Here is a 17,007-nt window from a genome sequence, read left to right on the forward strand (position 1 = left end):
AGAATGGCAGTGTTGACGATCTACTAGCCAAGATCTAAGGGAATATATGAAATAAACTTTTTTTTTGTTTAATTTTGCATAATATAGAATATATTAATTTAAACTGTGCATGGTCTGGCCTTTTTTGATTCAATGTTTATTTCTCAAAAAATATTTAACAAAGCATTTATGCAATAATTTTGCTATTGCCAACTGTTTCTTTTGTTTTCTTTGTTTAATGTTTTTTTTTTATATTGGTTGGTGTTGTTTCTTGTTCTTTTGTTTGTGATTGTGTTAACTTAGAACTAAATGTTATGCGAAATAATTTAATATAAATATTTCTAGATAGTTTCTGTACCGCAGCCGCCGCTCTAATACAAAAATGAGTCTTTTCTGCGTTGGTTGCCAGCTGTCCAGCCAAACGCACAGCGCCGAATTAGCTACAGGATTTGCCCGGTCCAAGGGCGATGGAAAAGTGGTGGAGTGCGGGAGAGGAGGAGGGAGCGCGCGTGCCAACTAAAACTAGGGATAGATTATAGTGTACCATCATCTAGAGCTAGAGTAACTAGAAGGGGCTTCGACAAATCTGTTTACAATAACATCTCGGATACGGAGAGAAAGTTGGGATGTTGGGATGTCGGTCTGTCCGAGCTAGAATCAATTGCTGCGCCGCTCATACTCCACCTCCTCCTCCTCACCATCCGCATCATCATCTGGGGAGCGGCTCTGAAGCGATCGGCTTTGGTAACTCCTGCGTGCCAAAGAGGGACGCTTTTGGCGGTGTTTGCCGTTTAGCGAGCCACTGCTGCCGCTACCGCTGCCCTCTCCTGTCATTTTCTCGGCCAGCTCCAAGTAATCATCTATAGTTTCGTTGTAGTCCTCGCCGCCCTCGGTGTCGTCGCCGTTCACCGATCCCGACGGACTGCCCGGCGGACTGAGTGCTTGCAACAGCTTTCCCTTGGACTCGTTCCACAGATGGTTGAGGTTCTCTCGCCCAAATAACAGCAGGAAGGTGTCGATGAACTCGCGCGACTTCTCCTCCCACTTGGTGATGATGTCTACCTTAACTTTGGTCAGCTCCCGTTTGCCGCGCGATTTCAGCTCGTCCATCTTGTTCTGCAGCCGGAACTTCTTCTCGGACAGGAACGACACGTTCAGCTCCTTGGCGGAATAACCTCTGGCCAAGTTCCGACGCACATACAGATCGTAGTCCTTCACGATCCGCGCCACAATGTCCGAGGTAGACACGCCTTCGGTGCGTTCTGTGGCAACGAACATGCCGCGCGCCTTCAGCGGCCCATAAATATCTTCCATGCCATCGGTTCCATACGGAATGTCGTCGTGGGCCACAAAATCGATCTTGTTGTCAGCAATGAACTCGTCCGACAAGGTCCACGGCGCATTTTGGACAATCTGAGCGGAAGATGAAAAAAATTGTTATAAGCCCGCGAGTTCCATACAAAGATTAGGACTTACCTCGTCCACGTAGCGGCAGTGACGCACACCCTCATAGCGCTCGAAGCCATTCATCACAGTGCGGCCCTTCATGCGATGGGTCAGCTCATCGTTGCACACGCCCACGATGAGGTAGACGTTGGGAAAGATGTTCTTCGCTTGCATTAGCTGTCGGGCATGGCCCTGGTGGAACAGGTCGTAGATGCCATCGGCGTAGACACGCACCCTGCGTGTTGTCTGTCCGGAGCGGGCCATCTGGTAGGTGATGCGCTGTGTATAGTCACAACGCTGTCGCTCCAGCATGGCCTCTTCGTCGTGCGAAAAGGGTGCCGGTTTGCAAATGGTCTGCATAAAGAAAGAATTAAAAAGATTGGTAAAACGTGTAAAAGGGGAGAACAAGGGGTCGGCCTACAAAGTCCTCCTCCTGGAGTAAGTCGCTCATCGTTAGTGAATATCTTTAATATCTTTTCGGTTAGTACAAAATATATCTCCCAACAACTGTCTAATATTCAACTGGGAATTTAAGCGATCTTAGCGATCACAGATAGCTGGTATTTGCAATGCCTGCTTTCCTTTGAACTATTCAGTTGTTCAAGCTGTTCTGCATAATGCTCCCTCTACTCACCGCAAAATCCGAAGCACCACTTCCGTTGAAGAACTGCTGCAATGGTGCCGGCGACGATTGCTGCTGCTGCGGAACGTACTTTCGTTTGACACCGCTGAGGTATTCCGCCGTAAAGGAGGTCGAGGGAGCGGTGATGTTGGTGGTCAGCGAGTCCTCTGCGGACGCTGCTTCGCCGCCATCGTCAGCATCGCTCTGTGAGATGGTACGGGTGCTGTCCCGCAGAGTGGTAGCAGCGGTGGTGGGCTCACTAGCGCCCTCTTTGACCACCACCACGCTTTCCAGGTGTGTAGATTTGGACGCAACCAGACTGGGGCTATTTGTGCGCTGCTCCTGGCCCTCTGGTGCCATGGTGGAGCTCGAGGTGGCTGTGCCTGTAGCTGGGGACGGGGAAGGGGACGAAGAGGGCATGGCGATGGCTGTCTCGTAGGTCCGCTTCCTGGTTGTGCTGCTGGGGGACGTGGCCGGGGGCGATGTGGTGCTGTTAATTGTGCTTTTGGCGAGAATTGATGAGGTGGCCATCGCAGCGAATGTTTGGAAGCGGCAGTTTTAGAAAGTTTCTTAAAAACACACGGAGATTCAAGTGCCTTTTTCGTCTGCAAGAGATTTAAAGATTGTTCATTTAATTGTTACTACTACTTAACTCCAAAGGTTATGAACATTGTCTACCTAAAGTACAATCTTAAATAGATTTTAATTTAATTATTTTAGATGCCTTGATCCTTAACCCTTGATGCACTAATTCCCTTGCCTTGCATGTCAATAAATAGCAAATACTGTTGAAAATAAAACTGAACTCTAGTTTTACCTAACTAAAGTTTCACAGAAAAATTGAAATCATACTTCAAACATACTTCAAAGTCACTGACTAAATAAAAAATCTTATATTTGTTCACTCAGTTGCATGTAAGCACGAACCGTTTTATTTTCAAAACGATGCAAATGTCTGGATTTAAGTAATCCTATATTTCCTTTCATGGTATCCCCGTGTTTAATATGTATATATGTATGTATGTATATATGCACCTGTTATAATAGTTTCTTTTACTCTCTGCTGACAACACGTGATTCACTCCGCCTCCTCACCCTTGAGCTTTGAGCCACGGCCAAATCGATTTCTGCGTTAATTGCCAAAACCACAGTTTTAATTCGTCAAACCACAGCCGCGGATAATTTCTGAGAAATCAGATTAAGCATCACAAGAAAATCGCAGCCGATGCGGTAAACAATAACAGCCACAGACAAGTAATAATAGAATTCTCGCAACGTACACAACAACAACTGGGAGACAGCGCCAGAACTAGTTCCGGCTACTGGTGCACTTTACGTAAACAAATGAACACGTGAGTCAGAATGACCGAATCGCACTAAAAGAGAAAAGAGAGAGATAGAGAGAGAGCTCTGCGCTCTCTTCGCACAATGTCGCTCTCGGTCAGCTGTTTGGTGCGTGCTTGATATTAATTTTAAACGCAGACAATCTTTTTCTCTTATGTTTATTCATAATGGCACACATATATGTAAATATGTATATCGATTTATCTATACGGAATATTTCTTGGCACCTCCTATAACCTACGTCAGATATCTGGTTGGCACATGTCCATACGTATTTTTTTTCGTTGCCTTATCAGCCGGAGAAATTCCACTTGGAGACCCCAAAACGGGGCGCACAATTTGTGTTTATTTTTGGGAGTGTTCTTTTCGGTTGTTCAAGGTCCAATTGGAGCTATGAGTCAACTGGTGGAACCGGCTTCCACTTCAAGTTCAGGCGCAAGAGAGTCGGTCTCTGTGAATCTGATTGGACCTGATGTAAGGCAGTGAAGTTTATAGTTCCCGTTTAATGCTAATTCGCAGTTGCCAAGCAAAATTCCTTAGTCTTCAGTCTTCGGTAATCTTAAATAATATATACATGTGTATGCATATAGCTGTGAGCGACGTCATGGGCGTCTTATGAGGTCGTACGATCTACAGTGCTCCCTCTGGCTTATGAGTTATTAGAAATTTTAAAATTGCTTCTTTTCGGAATTATTACGGTTCGTTGCTTAGATTTAATCCACCATGATTCTGATACTTAAAATAAGCCTCTCACAATTTATATTTAAACCAAATACACAAAGAACAAAAAGAGCAATTTCACATCTATCAAAACATGAAAGATTACTTATTTTTAGAATGTCAAGACGACAAGGGAATATTTCCAAATCAGATAATACTACGCGAACTTGTAGTGAAATTGCACTTAAAACAAAGCTATATTTTCATAATTAATGTGTTTAAATATAGTACGTCAAGATAACGAACTAAAACTAAGATTGTGACAAAACTCTTTCGCATGCTATAGTAATAATTTGAATCAAAGAAACGGAATTTCAGATTAGCATTCAAAAGCTTTATTATTCCACACTGCTAGTGACCACTGTATTGAATCGTAAAAAGAAAGCGATGACGAAGAACCACCTCCAGCGAAGTGGGCTCTGAATCAAAAGGTAAACAAATACCGAAGAGGGCTCCATTGCGGAGGAGCGTGTGTGGGTGGACAAGTGTGGGACCCATAAAATCGATTACTCTGTGAGCAGGTGAGAGATAAGATTGCCTGCTAGTACCTTATCTGGGCGGGTAGTAATGGCGTTGTGCGGCGCTTCCGCTGAACTCAAAACGGGAGGTATCGAACACGATAAATGACTTTGGCGGAAATGGGCCGTGTTCCACTACCGATAACCCAGCTGACAGCAGACAGCGATGGCTATATCTCTAACCCCGATCTTGCCTGCCTGGTTAAAAATATGTTTTGGATGAAACGCCACGTTTGTTCTTATCAGCCGGGATTTCTACGCTCTTCGAAATCTTCGGAACCAAAAACTACACTAGTATCAATCTTGGATTACGAAATCACGCTAGTACCGGAATCAGGCAAAGTTCACTATCAGCACGGGGTTTTTTCGTTCTAAACTATGAGTAGTTTATTGCTAGACGAAGGTCACGCCAACAAGTGAGATGGGTGAAGGGTGGATACGTTCGAAACATAGCAGATCGTCTTTAAATTAAAAATATTAAATTCATTGGAGTTAAAACTCAAGAACTTCATTATAATAACTGTTCATACTAACAATAAAGGCTTAAATATATGAACTCTTCTGTGTGATCCAAAGAAATTAAAAAAAAAGATGTGTTTGTGATTTTCCCACATTCAGTTTGTGGGATTCTAAGCTTTCTGGTCAGGCCAAAGAACTCTGGCGAATCTCACGGCTGAAGCAGAAACAATTTGGAGTTTACCTTTTGCCTGGCTGTTCGCTTTGTTTTTTTTTGTTTTTGTTTTTTTTTTTGTTTTGCCAAAAGCGAGAGGTCGAAAGTACAGTTCCCTCACGCCGCGATCTCTCGAGAACAAGAACCTGCCTGCCTGGGACTTATTTAAATCTTACGAGTGCCTTTGCCATCGATAAGCTACGATCGGGGAGCTGAACATAGAATGAATACACAGTCCATTGATAACCTTGTGGCGTGGTCTTATCACCGAAAAAAACCTCTGCTTGACGTCAACGGTGATGGCCTTTCGGATCTACTTTTTCTCGATTCACGATTCTCGCGAAGCTGCTGCAAAGAGAAGCGAGGATTACGTGAAAAAATGCTGGTAGTACTATCATTTCGCTGGGCGGAACTGTAAATCGCCATTAGACACGTCTGGAGACTAGGGAGTTGGGGGTCTTGGTCTTCGTAGTTTCAGGCCCAAAGCGAGATAAGATTGCCCCAAAAATATTGCACAACTCTTCGCACTAGCACTCCCCCGCCGTCTTTCTAGTCCCGCTTCCCTTCCCACCCACGCGCCCGTACGCATTTCATTGAGCATTAAACAGCTGATTGTGCGTGTGATCCGCACGCAGTGCTCTCTACAGTCTGGCTCTGCCTCTCTGTTGTGGTTCGTTGGAAAAGAGCGACGCAACGGTTAAAGGCAAATGGAAAGTGGAGCACAGCGTGACTAACACTTGCCCCAAAAGGTTTGTGGGAAATCGCACGATCAGGCCAAAGTGCGGTCGCTGATGACGCGTCATTGGAAGAGAGAGAACGAGGGGACGTTGCAAGTGCTAGCACAAAAAATCATACGACGGGCATGACGTGGCGGCCGATTAATGGCGTCGTCTTGCCGGCTGCAAAGAGAGCAAAATCGATAAAGCAGCTGTTCCCGTTCTCCCCCAAGACAGGGGAGCCACAAGGGTGGCGGGTGGCGATTATGTAAACAAGCCTTGATGACACAGGAAGAGCGGCGCCCGTCTTAAAAATGAAAAATAAGGCGCATATATCTAAGCACCCAAAATAAACTTCATATGCAAAAGGGGTAGGGGATGAAAAGAGCACTCTCCGAAAAGCAGGGAGAAACCTCTCTAGACTTACTTTCCACTTTCTGCCAAGTCGCCAAGAACAGTTCTTTCCACTTATAATTGGGGCTGCTGCTACTGCTTGCTTGTCGCCTTCCACTCAATGAGCCAGCTGAATGAGTCACACACACTACACTATTAAATAAATTAATTATTAACACGCGACAGAGACTGCTGTTTGGTTTGTTAGCAATTTGTTTATAACTCCGGAAAAAACACAAAGCGACCGAATGCCAGTGTTGCTAGAAGAATATTTCGCTTTCCCCCTAAAAAATCTCAATCCATATTGCCAGATGAAAATTTGACTTTGTGCCTAAAAAATCTCAAACAGAAATAAGGGACATAGAGCTGCCATATTTTTCGGATAATTCAAATTCGATCCCACTTCTCCGTTAACTTTTGAATTTGGTTGCATTTTTAGTTATTCGATTAGAGTGTGTCCTTCCACTAAAAAGATGGAAGTAAGCAACATTGATACAGTGAACGTAGGTATATTAAATATTTCATTCCATGTTCGGCCGTTTCGGTCAAAGCATCGTAATTTGTAAGTTAATTTCTTGAATCTTGAATATGTGTATCGAGAGTATTCCCATGAAGCGTGTCCTTGCCAAATCCTGCTGCACACATGTTTATTAGACTCATCACCATATATATATCCAATGAAATCTAATATCCAATATACCATGGGCATAGCTAGTTTTCCCCTTTTTTTTATTCTTTTGAATATTCCGTCTAGTTTTTTAATTTTGTTAGTGATGGGTTCCAGTTACTTGTTAATTATTTGCAATTTTGACAACTCTCAAACTTTATTACTGTCTTTTGTGTATTTAATGACTCAGTGTCTGTCTCTTAAGGTATATTTATAGCTGCACAAACACATTTGGCTGAGTAATGTAAGGTGAAAATAAAGCTTGAACATACACACCCTTGGGACTGATTTTCCCCAAGCCCCATTCTTAAACTTTATAAAAATAGCATAAGCGATAATAAAAAAACAAAGATTCTTTGGTAACTAATTAAAAATAAAACAAGCCACAATTAAAGTTTGAACAAAACCCGGGGGAATTGACTGGAGAGGACGTTATTTAAAGGGCTCTTATATCTACTGGCTACCCCTGGCCTTTCATACATTTCTATATATATTTGGATCTTTGAACAACAGTTAAGAATTTTCTTTCTTTGTAGTAGTAAACACATCTGTCTAATTGCACAGTATGTCTCTGAAATTCGATTGCAGGAAATTCCCGTGTTCAACTTTGGCTTTGATTGGGCCCTACCCCCTTCATTGGATCGAATGGCAAGTGGTGGCTAGGATTAGAGTTGGGTGCAGTCAGGAGAGTGGGGTGACTGTTCTTAAATAAAGCTAACAACGAATTCGAGATTTCCGAGATTCCTCAAGAATATATGTATGGGTATGAGTATTCTCTAGGTCACTGGTTGCAAAATGTCCGTGTGGGATGATGAGTATTTTGGATGAAGTGGAGAGCAGGGTGAGAAAAGCTAGCACTGGGATGGTATGCGGATGCCCTGCGTGATCGAGTTCTCTAGAACTATGTGGCAGTCGTCCAGCGGCTCCAGGATCTGTATGAGAAAGGTGAGCAGGTTGCGCCGCCGCAGAAAGCTTTCCTCTTCGTACATCTCGTGGGTGATCTTAGTAAGGGCCATCGGCTTGATCAGGCGAGTCAGGAGATGCTCCCGCAGGCTCAGGCAGATTAACAGCTGAAACTTGCCATCCTTGCCGAGCGCTGTCCCGTTGATCTCGTCCATCAACTGCACATAAAGCCGCCAGATGCCAGAGATCTCGCGGCGTTGCAGGGTGCTACCGTCGCTGCTGCTGCTAAACGAAGAGTCTATGCTCGAGGCCGAGTCCTCCAGCTCCAGCTGCAAATTCTGTTCGAACAACTCCTTGATCTTGCTAAAGTAATCCCAAAGGTACAGATTGCGTCCAAAGAATCGCGCCGATCGAAAGCCGCAGAGGAAGACCTGCTCCAGACACTTGACCAGCCCGTCGTCCCCACAAAGCAGGCTGGTCAGTGTGCCCACGTCCCGGTCCCGGCTGGGTTTGTAGTGCCACTTGACCAGCACGTTGACACAGTTGCCCAGCTTATGCTGGATCTCCGAAGGCGACAGCGACTCCTGGCGCTGCACGCTGGGACTCCGTGTACGCGGCGGGGTGCGTGTGTCAGATCCCGGAACCAGTTCGGCGTTTTTGACGTTCGTCGAAACCCGCTGACCTACCAGCAAGCGCTCTGTGGAATCGTCATCGACACCGCGACCCAGCCAACGGCCACACGGGAATCTTCGGGTGAAAGTGAAATAGGTTACAATAGTTACAAGGTTGAGCTGCTGTCGTTGCTATTTGCTTACTTGTAGGTGTGGCCGGTGACCTCATTCCGCATCACCACCTGCTCGACGAGCCACTTGTGGCTGGGCCCCGAGTTGTCGTGTCCTATGCGCATGGTTGTCAGCAGGCCCAGGTTCTTGTACTGCAAAAAGGAAAAAGGAAAATGAAACGGAATTGGGATGGCAGCTAGTCCAGGCGAACTACAACTTACGTGAAAGATAAACTCCAGGGATCCCTTGGGGACTGGCACTCGCTGTGTCTCGTTCATGGTGCCCGAAACCATGATCCAGACATTGCTGGAGGTGTGATAGGAGCCGTACTTGCGGGAGGGGAAGATCACGACGCGGTAGGGCAGCTCTGCGGTTGAGGAGGGCGAATCGAAAGAGGGAGAAAGGAGGAGCATGAGCACAAGCTGAAAGGCAAGATATAGCGGGTCAGCTAGCGAGACCTACTCGTTGTGGGGTAGATGTTCGTGAAGCTGAAATAGTCGACCGTGTTGAGGGTCAACAGGTGGTAGAGGAACTGCTCCTTCTCCTCCTCGCAACGCAGGAACGCCGAGCGCTTGTACAGGGAGCGCAGTAGGCCCTCGTCGGACAGCAGCGTGCGGAAGTGGCGGGACAACAGCTTCTTTTCCAACGACAGACGCACCCAGGCGCGGGTATAGCCAATATGCGTCTTAATATCCGCCATGGCCAGCACGTTCCTAGGAGGAATCACACCATTGCGTTACTAAGGGAATTACGGTAGGGGTCAGAGTGAGTCCTTACTTCACATCAAACTCCAGGGATTCCGGCAGAGGACACAGCTGCTCTAAGCCGACGAACTTGTTGCGATCCCGAGAGCGGCTTCGATTGGGACTCGGCGGAGTCTCAAAGTCCGTTTGGAATGTAGAGAGATCTGGCGAAATAATTAGAGTTTAGTTTAAAACCTTTACCGTCCTCTCTCCCTCACTTACAGTCCATGCGCTTGCGCATTGCATTCCATGCCATCGCTGGCGAGGCAGTTGCAATGGTGATTTTGCTCCCAGGACTGCTGCTGGACACTGGCAGCGTCTGCTCCGCTCCCTCTGACCCTGCGTCGCCACTACCGCGTGCCTCCTGCGTCTCGAGGTAGGCCTGAAGATGGGCCCACAAGGCGGACTTGCCCTGCTTATTCTGCAATCCGTGAGACCAAATCTTTTCCAGCAGATCACACATGCTGGCTATTAATGTGTTCTCCTCGATGCCGTCGCCCTTGAGGCCCAGAGCCACTGCCTCGTTGCCCATCTTTTCGAGCAGCATGCGTTTGGTCTTCGACTTTATGTCCTGTTAAATTTTCTAGTTATTTTCAGGTCTAAGAGGAGCATAAGAGCTACTGTCCCTTCAAGAATTTAACTCACCTTCAACAGACGCTCCACAAACGTCCAATTAGCCTGGGCAATTAGGGCCGGACTCACATCCGCCGTGGTCAGGTTAGCCGAGAGCCGATTTATGGCATTGGATGAGCCACCTGTTGGCTTTTGGTCCAGCGAGATCTCTCTGGCTCGCCACTTATTGCCGTTCTTTACCCGCCGCAGGCTGTTCCCTCTGTTCGGGATGCGGATGCAGATGCGATTGCGGATTTAAAGGCGGAGGAAGGTTGTTTTGGATGATTCGGAGGTTAGCGCGGATGAGTTTTGAAGTTTTCAATTTGAGTTTTGGTTTTAGTTTGAATTTCGAACGAGAATAAAGAGACAGCGTATTAGTGGGGACTCCGAAGGGGAGGAGGGTTAGCGGATGTGGCAGGAGGAGCATAGGGAACTGGAGTAGCAGGCGGTGAGCTGTGAGCAGGTGCATGCGGTGCGGGACAAAACGAAACCAAAACGAAAACGAAGAAGAGTCTCGGTTAACTGTTTGGAGAATGCTGAATTTATTATGGTAAATTCTCCCTAAACGGATCAAACAATACGATTAGAAATAAAAACGGGAAGCACCGTTGCGAGGATTAACCCTCGGAGGATGGGTCTATGTCCGAGCACGGAGGAGGAGGAAGAGGAGGTACACATACAATATGGAGCTAAGTACGGCTAGGTGTCTATGTGGTAATGGGGTGTCTATAACTAACACTTAGGTAATATCAAGGAGGTAAACGGTACATGGTACAAGGTAAACTTCTATTTCTATGTCGTGTTATTGAATGAATGCGGGGGTTAACTGGAGGAACGGGATCGGTAGGAAAGCAGGGCGTGCTGGTGGTGACGACCAACTCTAATTAGACTAACTATGGGATTGTTGTGTGGGAGCAACTAAAGCAACTACCTCGAGGCGCACTCCTGGTTGAGCACGCCCTTCTCCAGGAGCGGAAAGCTACGAAAGTAGGCCGCCCGATTGGACAGGATCTCGCTTGGTGGCGTCACCTCAATGTCGATGCAGTTGAGCCGCTTTTCAAAGCCCTGCTGAGAATCCTGACTGAGTACGCAGGGCTCGTAGCTGGTGGCGGCGATCATGTTCTCCCCGTGACGTCGCCTGCAAATAATGACGAGACAATAATTAATTGAAAATAATTCAGGCTATTTATTATTGTACTCCACGGTTAAATGTGGAGAACAGTAGAGCTATAAATTGGATCGGGTCACCAAACACTTTCTCTAGGACTTTCTTCATGACGTAGAAGTTAAAAAGAAGACTTACCTCAGAAGCTTGACGCGTTGGTCGAAGAGCTGGAGCTGCTCATCGGGCTGCGGCTCCCACATGGCCAGGATCTTGTTGTCGATCAGCGTGGCAAACATTTGAGATTCGAGAAAACGCGACAGGAAGGCCCTGTGGTGCTCCGGCTGGTCGGATAGGAACGAGGACTTATCGAAGTTCTGCAGAGTCTCGCGGTTGGACAGCCACTCGTCGCGGGCCTGGTTCGGATAGATCACGAAGTACTCATAGGCATGGAACATGTGCACGAACCGATTGAGAAAGATTTCCCGCACCGAGTTATTTATGCGCAGGTCCTGGTAGTACTGATCTACGGCACTCAATTTCGGCTTCTCTCCCCGCCGGACGCTCATTGGCATGGTGGCATCCACGGCGTCAACATCGTGGTAGACGCCAACCGGCGAGGAGGAAAGCGAGACGGTGGGACTGCCCACAGGGGAGCCAGCTCCTTGGCTTCCCCTGATTCCGCCCTTTCTGCGTAGGAAGTCAGCGATGCGTGGCACGTGGTCTATTCGTGACGGATGCGCTATCAACGGCTGATAATCCACGACGCCGCCGCTCCCGCCTGGCGATCCAGACAGCGTGTAAACCGTCTCCTGCAACTGCTGAAAGCGCTCCTTGCTCCGTCGCGCCGCCTGCAAGCCTGTGGGCAGGGTGCAGCTAGAGATCATTGCATCAGCGCCGCATACTCCACTACTGCCCACCGGGCCACCGACGCCTCCTCCGGCTCCACGACACCCATAGCCATTCCTTAGACTACCTTCCTGGTCCCGAGCTCCCTCGATTTCAAACTTATCCAGCACCGAGCCGATTTCGGCCATAAAGTCCAGCTTGTGGGGGAACACAGGCAGCTCCTCGGGCAGCTGGATGTGCTTCTTGTCGATGTCCACAAAGCATAAAGTAGCTTCGCTTCCGATTTTGTGTGCCGCCTCGCACTCAGCGTGCAGGCCCATTACAAAGGGCACGGGCGCATCAAGGAAGTGATGCAGGGCGGCCGGCAGGATGGGGGCGTAAACGTGAGGCCACACAAAAGGGAACAGCAGCGAGGTAATGCACTCACCCACTATCATAAGTCTTTGGTAGTCTGTGGACCGGAGCAGCACCTGGTTCTCCAGAAGGACGCACGTCAGCAGCTGAATAACGCACTCCACGCCTAAATACTTAAAAAGCAGGCGCAGTGGAAAGTCCAGCAGCGGCAGTTCGGTGGCCAGTAGCGGACGCTGAAGTATGAGGGCAATGGCAGACAGATGCGGCTCCGTGGGTGGAAGGTAAACGCGAATGGATTTGCCCGGCTGCGGCAGCATCACCTCGTAGAGTATGTTGTACACGTACGATTCCAGGCTGATTCCAGCACCAGGCTGTCGGGGAAGACATCTGTAGAGGTTCTTTAGAAACATCTGAGCAGCAAACGCGTAGGGAGCCTGGCAGATGAGCGATATGCTCTTGGCCACATACAGCTTGTCCTTGTTGATGTCGTAGTAGCTCTGCGCGGACTGTGGCGCCTGGCCCGCCACCTTAAAGTGCCTGGGCAGCGAGCGACTGACTGGGCCATCCTGCTTGACGCGGCTGAGTGAGTGGGTCTGCTGGCCGTTGGAAAGCTCCGTGATAAACATGCTCTGCAGCGTGTGAATGGCCCCACAGATGTTCCTATTACGGATCTCCTCGTAGAACACCAAGCTAAAGCCATAGCAACGTTTGCCATCCTCCCGTGTGGTGGCAAACGAATGGAATCTCGGCTCGATGTTGTGTTTCTGGGTACGGAAGCGAAGGCCCTGCGGCAAGGAGAGCTGCGTGGAGATAAAGGAAGGACGGTAATTAAGACTCTTTAATCAAACTGGAGGGATGAATGGAGCCCATTCATTCATACGAGCTGCAAGCAGCGAGAACTACCACGATCACGAGCAGATGTGTTTGTGATAAGGCGGCTTAGCGTTAGCGTACGACTGACGCGTTCGTCGTCGTGGCATCAATTGAATCAGTTACCGCTCCTCCGCTCGCCACTCGTATCAATGAAGCAGCCAACCGGGCATGAATTTCCAACGAAAGAGCAGTCAATTGAGCTCAATTAAATATGAATACGCGATTAGGGTGAGTCGGTCTGCTTTTAAGAAGGAGCACACAAATTTTCAATATTTTGGGAATTATCAGCCGATAAACTAAAAATATTCCCGTCAATATTAAAACTTTCTCTTATTTTTCTATTCTATGAATATTAAATTGATGAATCACTAAAAACTGTTTATTCATCGCCTTTATCAAGTTGGAAACGTGTGTTAATGAATTTAAACAATAAATGTGTAATCACGAAATGGCCTCCAGACCCCGAACTTACCATGCAAATGCCGTGCGCATCAAAGGGGTTCCAGGGCACATTCTCGGGATAGTGGGCCAGGGGCTTGCTTTTGTATGCTCTATCCAGAGGCGAGCAGTGCAAATTGTCGCCTATAACAAGAAGGATGCCAGATGATACAGGACGCTCGGCTTTCAGCTTTGGATATAGCTCACCTGCGAAGCGATCCGGCTCCAGGCCCGTGTCCAGGTCCAAGCCACATATCACAAAATAGTCGGCGAACCGGGAGAACTGCGGATCTGCGTCCCGCTTTAGCTGGTTCAGCTCAGACTGGGCCAGCGACTGTTCTCCGGGAGAAATGGGCGAATGCACCTCACTTCCAGCGCTGCTCCCGCTTTGGCCATTGCTGAGCATCAACTTGGACAAACGGCTGGCGACGGCATTCTCCCTTGCAGTCATCGCTCCTGCTCCTTGTCTCTCTCTCTCTGTCTATATTTTTTTTGCTCCAAGCGGGACGCATTAACCAAGTGCTGCCTCCATGTGTGTCATGTACGTGTGTGCGTGAGCTGCGGAGTGTGTATACACACGTACCGTTATGAGTTCGCGATTTTTGTGCACTTTCCAATTTACCAAACTGATCAATTTCCGTCTGCATATATATGTATGTTTGTTGTTGTTTTCGAAGCGGATAGAAAACAATTTATTTTTAGATTTTATTTTTACTTTCTACGTGAGTGGTGCGAGAGAAGAGAGTATGCAAAATTTTCTATGTCAATGTCGTTGCTTTCGTCCACCACCAAGCGCAACAACAAAAAAAATTACACACCCGCTGCGCGCTCCTTTCACCACACTAGTGCGACGCTCTTGTTGTTGGACTCGGCGGAGCTGCTTTCATTGCCGAGCTGCGGAGCCCGAAACTGGGTTAAAACCTGGCAGCAGCGCGTCTTTGTTTGGATCCAGGTAACAAAAAATAACAACAGCACAGCTGGGCAAACACTAATGCGTGCAGACTTTTTTTTTGGCGAAAACAAACTACTTTTGGCACTGTGTGTCCAGGCAATGTTATGCGAATCACGCCAAAATGTGTGTAGAAGCAAATGGTATTAAATAAAAACCATAAATAATACCAAAATTAATCGAAAATATACTTAAAACGTGGGTGGGAACTAGCTCACTTGAGCAGTCTGCCTGCCAGTTCAGTTCTGCTCGGAACCAGTTCGCGACCTGACGTGAAAAAGTGTATCACATAACATTATTAAATTGGAACGTAAATTATCACCTCCTTCGAGACAGGAGATTTGGCCAGAAAATTGCAAGTGCAGGAGTGACGGGACTACTAACCCCAACACATACGACTCGAAAGCCAGGCGCGGCGACACCTGGATGGGATTGATTGAGTTCACTTGATTGTCTAGAGAGAGCACGCGACCACGAGTTCTGGGGCGATGCACTCGTCGCTCAACTGGACCTCGCGCATGATCTCGCGGGCCCTGCGCAGCAGCTTCTCCACGCTCCTGGAGACGGCGACGGGCGTCGGAGGCGCTGCGGCCACCAAAGGGTCCGTTAAGTCAGGATCGGGCTCCGCTGGAGAAGCAGCAGCGGGTAGTCAGCGACCCCGATTCGTGTCGGTGGTATGTGGATTCGCCAAGGACAACCTGCGACACAAGTACAAGCCGGGAAAGTATGGCGAGGACTCGTGGTTCAAGGCCTCCACGGAGAAGGCGGACGTGATGGGCGTAGCCGATGGCGTGGGCGGCTGGCGGAGCTACGGCATTGACCCCGGGGAATTCTCTTCGTTCCTAATGCGCACCTGTGAACGGCTAGTGCAGTGCAGCCATTTTAACCCCCAGCGACCCGTCAACTTGCTGGCCTACAGCTACTGCGAGCTGATGGAGCAAAAGAAACCGATCCTGGGCAGCAGCACCGCCTGCGTGCTGATCTTAAACCGCGAGACGAGCACAGTGCACACAGCCAACATAGGAGATAGCGGCTTTATAGTGGTGCGACAGGGCCAGGTGGTGCACAAGTCGGAGGAGCAGCAGCACTACTTCAACACACCCTTCCAGCTATCGCTGCCGCCACCAGGACACGGGCCAAATGTACTCAGCGACAGTCCCGAGTCCGCGGACACCATGAGTTTTCCTGTGCGGAATGGCGATGTCATTCTTATCGCCACAGACGGCGTGTTCGACAACGTGCCGGAGGATCTGATGCTACAGGTGCTTAGCGAAGTGGAGGGAGAGCAGGATCCTGTCAAGCTGCAGATGACGGCCAACAGCCTGGCGCTGATGGCGCGCACCCTCTCTCTAAACAGCGAATTCCTCTCGCCATTCGCCCTCAGCGCCCGCCGGAACAACATACAGGCGCGCGGCGGCAAGCCCGACGACATCACCGTAGTCCTGGCCACCGTGGCGATGTGAGAGTGGGGTCCCCTGCCATTCATCCTCACCCCTAGTGATTAACGTTTACTTGTAGTCCGTACGTGTTTAGTTAGCTTTAGGAGCCTGTTCCATGGTTCTGTCTACCGTTTAAGCTGCATGTTGAGATTGACGACTTTGAAACTTTGAATTGTTAGTTACATATACATATACCGAAGACGAACGACGAACCATTCGACGCATCCTGGTGAGCATTGTGTACACATAACCCCTCGCTATAAGTAGAAAAATGCGAATTATCAGCGCCGGCGATCTCTGTCGTCAGTGTGGCGTTCTAATCAAAGCCCAAAAACAAAACAAAACAAATAACCTATTGCGAAACAAAAACCCCGATGGTGATGCCGATGCCCAATGCGAAAAACGAGCCGGATCCGAAGGTGTGACCGAGGTGCAGCTATCTGACTGAGAACTGATGAGAGGAGGATTTAGCTAGCCACTAAGCCAGGCGAAACACTGTCTTAAAACGATTTTGTCGAAATGTACTCACTGATATTTGCGACCCAATAAAATTATTCATTGACAAACACAACGAAAGCGAACTGTAATCATTTCGAGATAAATTCAATAAAACGAATGTATAGAATCCCAAGCGGACGTCGCTCTCTCTAATTGCTTAGATTAGCTTCATGGCCAGAAAGATGTAAATTAATAGATACAGCGGTGGGCCGATTAGTAGCACTAGGAAAAAGATTTCAACTTGGATGGTTTATTAAATTTACAGTAGATTTCAAATATACGGAACAACTCTTTAGCGCCGTACCATATGTATGTACATATACACATACTCATGGGTATATATATATGTATAAGCAAACAGCACAGAACGCGACCGATAAATAGGTATCT

The 17,007-nt window shown here is 48.0% G+C and overlaps 3 protein-coding genes across 8 annotated transcripts; 1 reads left to right on the top strand and 2 right to left on the bottom strand.

Moving 5' to 3' along the window:
• Window positions 1-115: 115 nt before the first annotated feature.
• On the bottom strand, window positions 116-6,735 carry Pcyt1 (Phosphocholine cytidylyltransferase 1). Of its 4 annotated transcripts, none has more exons than XM_020945956.2 (4): window positions 6,443-6,735; window positions 2,060-2,652; window positions 1,456-1,779; window positions 116-1,392 (listed from the first exon to the last, which is right to left on the bottom strand). In XM_020945956.2, the coding sequence occupies exons 2-4, from the start codon at window positions 2,576-2,578 to the stop codon at window positions 637-639; spliced, it is 1,599 nt and encodes a 532-aa protein (XP_020801615.2). In that variant the 5' UTR covers window positions 2,579-2,652; window positions 6,443-6,735; the 3' UTR covers window positions 116-636. The 4 variants fall into 4 exon arrangements, with proteins under 4 accessions (XP_020801615.2, XP_020801616.2, XP_086682043.1 ...); XM_020945957.2 differs by lacking the exon at window positions 6,443-6,735 and adding an exon at window positions 3,083-5,647; XM_086825917.1 differs by lacking the exon at window positions 6,443-6,735 and adding an exon at window positions 2,726-2,956.
• Window positions 6,736-7,105: 370 nt separating this feature from the next.
• pns (DENN domain containing pinstripe) lies at window positions 7,106-14,812 on the bottom strand. 3 transcript variants are annotated; one of them, XM_020945965.2, is made up of 13 exons: window positions 14,550-14,812; window positions 14,354-14,372; window positions 13,939-14,289; window positions 13,766-13,875; window positions 11,419-13,220; window positions 11,047-11,253; window positions 10,149-10,335; window positions 9,726-10,074; window positions 9,538-9,667; window positions 9,223-9,473; window positions 8,982-9,127; window positions 8,794-8,912; window positions 7,106-8,725 (listed from the first exon to the last, which is right to left on the bottom strand). In XM_020945965.2, exons 3-13 carry the CDS (start codon window positions 14,180-14,182, stop codon window positions 7,927-7,929), a joined length of 4,344 nt encoding a protein of 1,447 aa, XP_020801624.1. In that variant the 5' UTR covers window positions 14,183-14,289; window positions 14,354-14,372; window positions 14,550-14,812; the 3' UTR covers window positions 7,106-7,926. The 3 variants fall into 3 exon arrangements, 2 of the variants coding, with proteins under 2 accessions (XP_020801624.1, XP_086682035.1); XM_086825909.1 differs by having other exon boundaries at window positions 13,939-14,372; window positions 14,447-14,796; XR_015270144.1 differs by lacking the exons at window positions 7,106-8,725; window positions 8,794-8,912 and having other exon boundaries at window positions 10,149-10,568.
• On the top strand, window positions 14,582-16,690 carry LOC110178740 (protein phosphatase PTC7 homolog). Its single transcript, XM_020945968.2, has one exon. It carries the CDS (start codon window positions 15,169-15,171, stop codon window positions 16,141-16,143), a length of 975 nt encoding a protein of 324 aa, XP_020801627.1. The 5' UTR covers window positions 14,582-15,168; the 3' UTR covers window positions 16,144-16,690.
• The last annotated feature ends 317 nt before the right edge of the window (window positions 16,691-17,007 follow it).

Source organism: Drosophila serrata, unplaced genomic scaffold (assembly GCF_035046125.1).
Source record: "Drosophila serrata isolate PLE 108 unplaced genomic scaffold, ASM3504612v1 contig_116, whole genome shotgun sequence".
Classification (NCBI taxonomy): domain Eukaryota; kingdom Metazoa; phylum Arthropoda; class Insecta; order Diptera; family Drosophilidae; genus Drosophila; species Drosophila serrata.

What these genes read in the sequence shown, in the direction of transcription:
- Pcyt1 (XM_020945956.2), bottom strand. Translation starts at nt 2,578, where the DNA reads ATGGCCACCTCATCAATTCTCGCCAAAAGCACAATTAACAGCACCACA. An exon ending in GTGGTGCTTCGGATTTTGCG is followed by an intron (nt 1,780 to 2,059) that starts GTGAGTAGAGGG and finishes TTCTTTATGCAG; the next exon opens with ACCATTTGCAAACCGGCACC. An exon ending in ACTGCCGCTACGTGGACGAG is followed by an intron (nt 1,393 to 1,455) that starts GTAAGTCCTAAT and finishes TCTTCCGCTCAG; the next exon opens with ATTGTCCAAAATGCGCCGTG.
- LOC110178740 (XM_020945968.2), top strand. Translation starts at nt 15,169, where the DNA reads ATGCACTCGTCGCTCAACTGGACCTCGCGCATGATCTCGCGGGCCCTG.
- pns (XM_020945965.2), bottom strand. Translation starts at nt 14,182, where the DNA reads ATGACTGCAAGGGAGAATGCCGTCGCCAGCCGTTTGTCCAAGTTGATG. An exon ending in GGAGCCGGATCGCTTCGCAG is followed by an intron (nt 13,876 to 13,938) that starts GTGAGCTATATC and finishes TTCTTGTTATAG; the next exon opens with GCGACAATTTGCACTGCTCG. An exon ending in ATGCGCACGGCATTTGCATG is followed by an intron (nt 13,221 to 13,765) that starts GTAAGTTCGGGG and finishes ATCTCCACGCAG; the next exon opens with CTCTCCTTGCCGCAGGGCCT.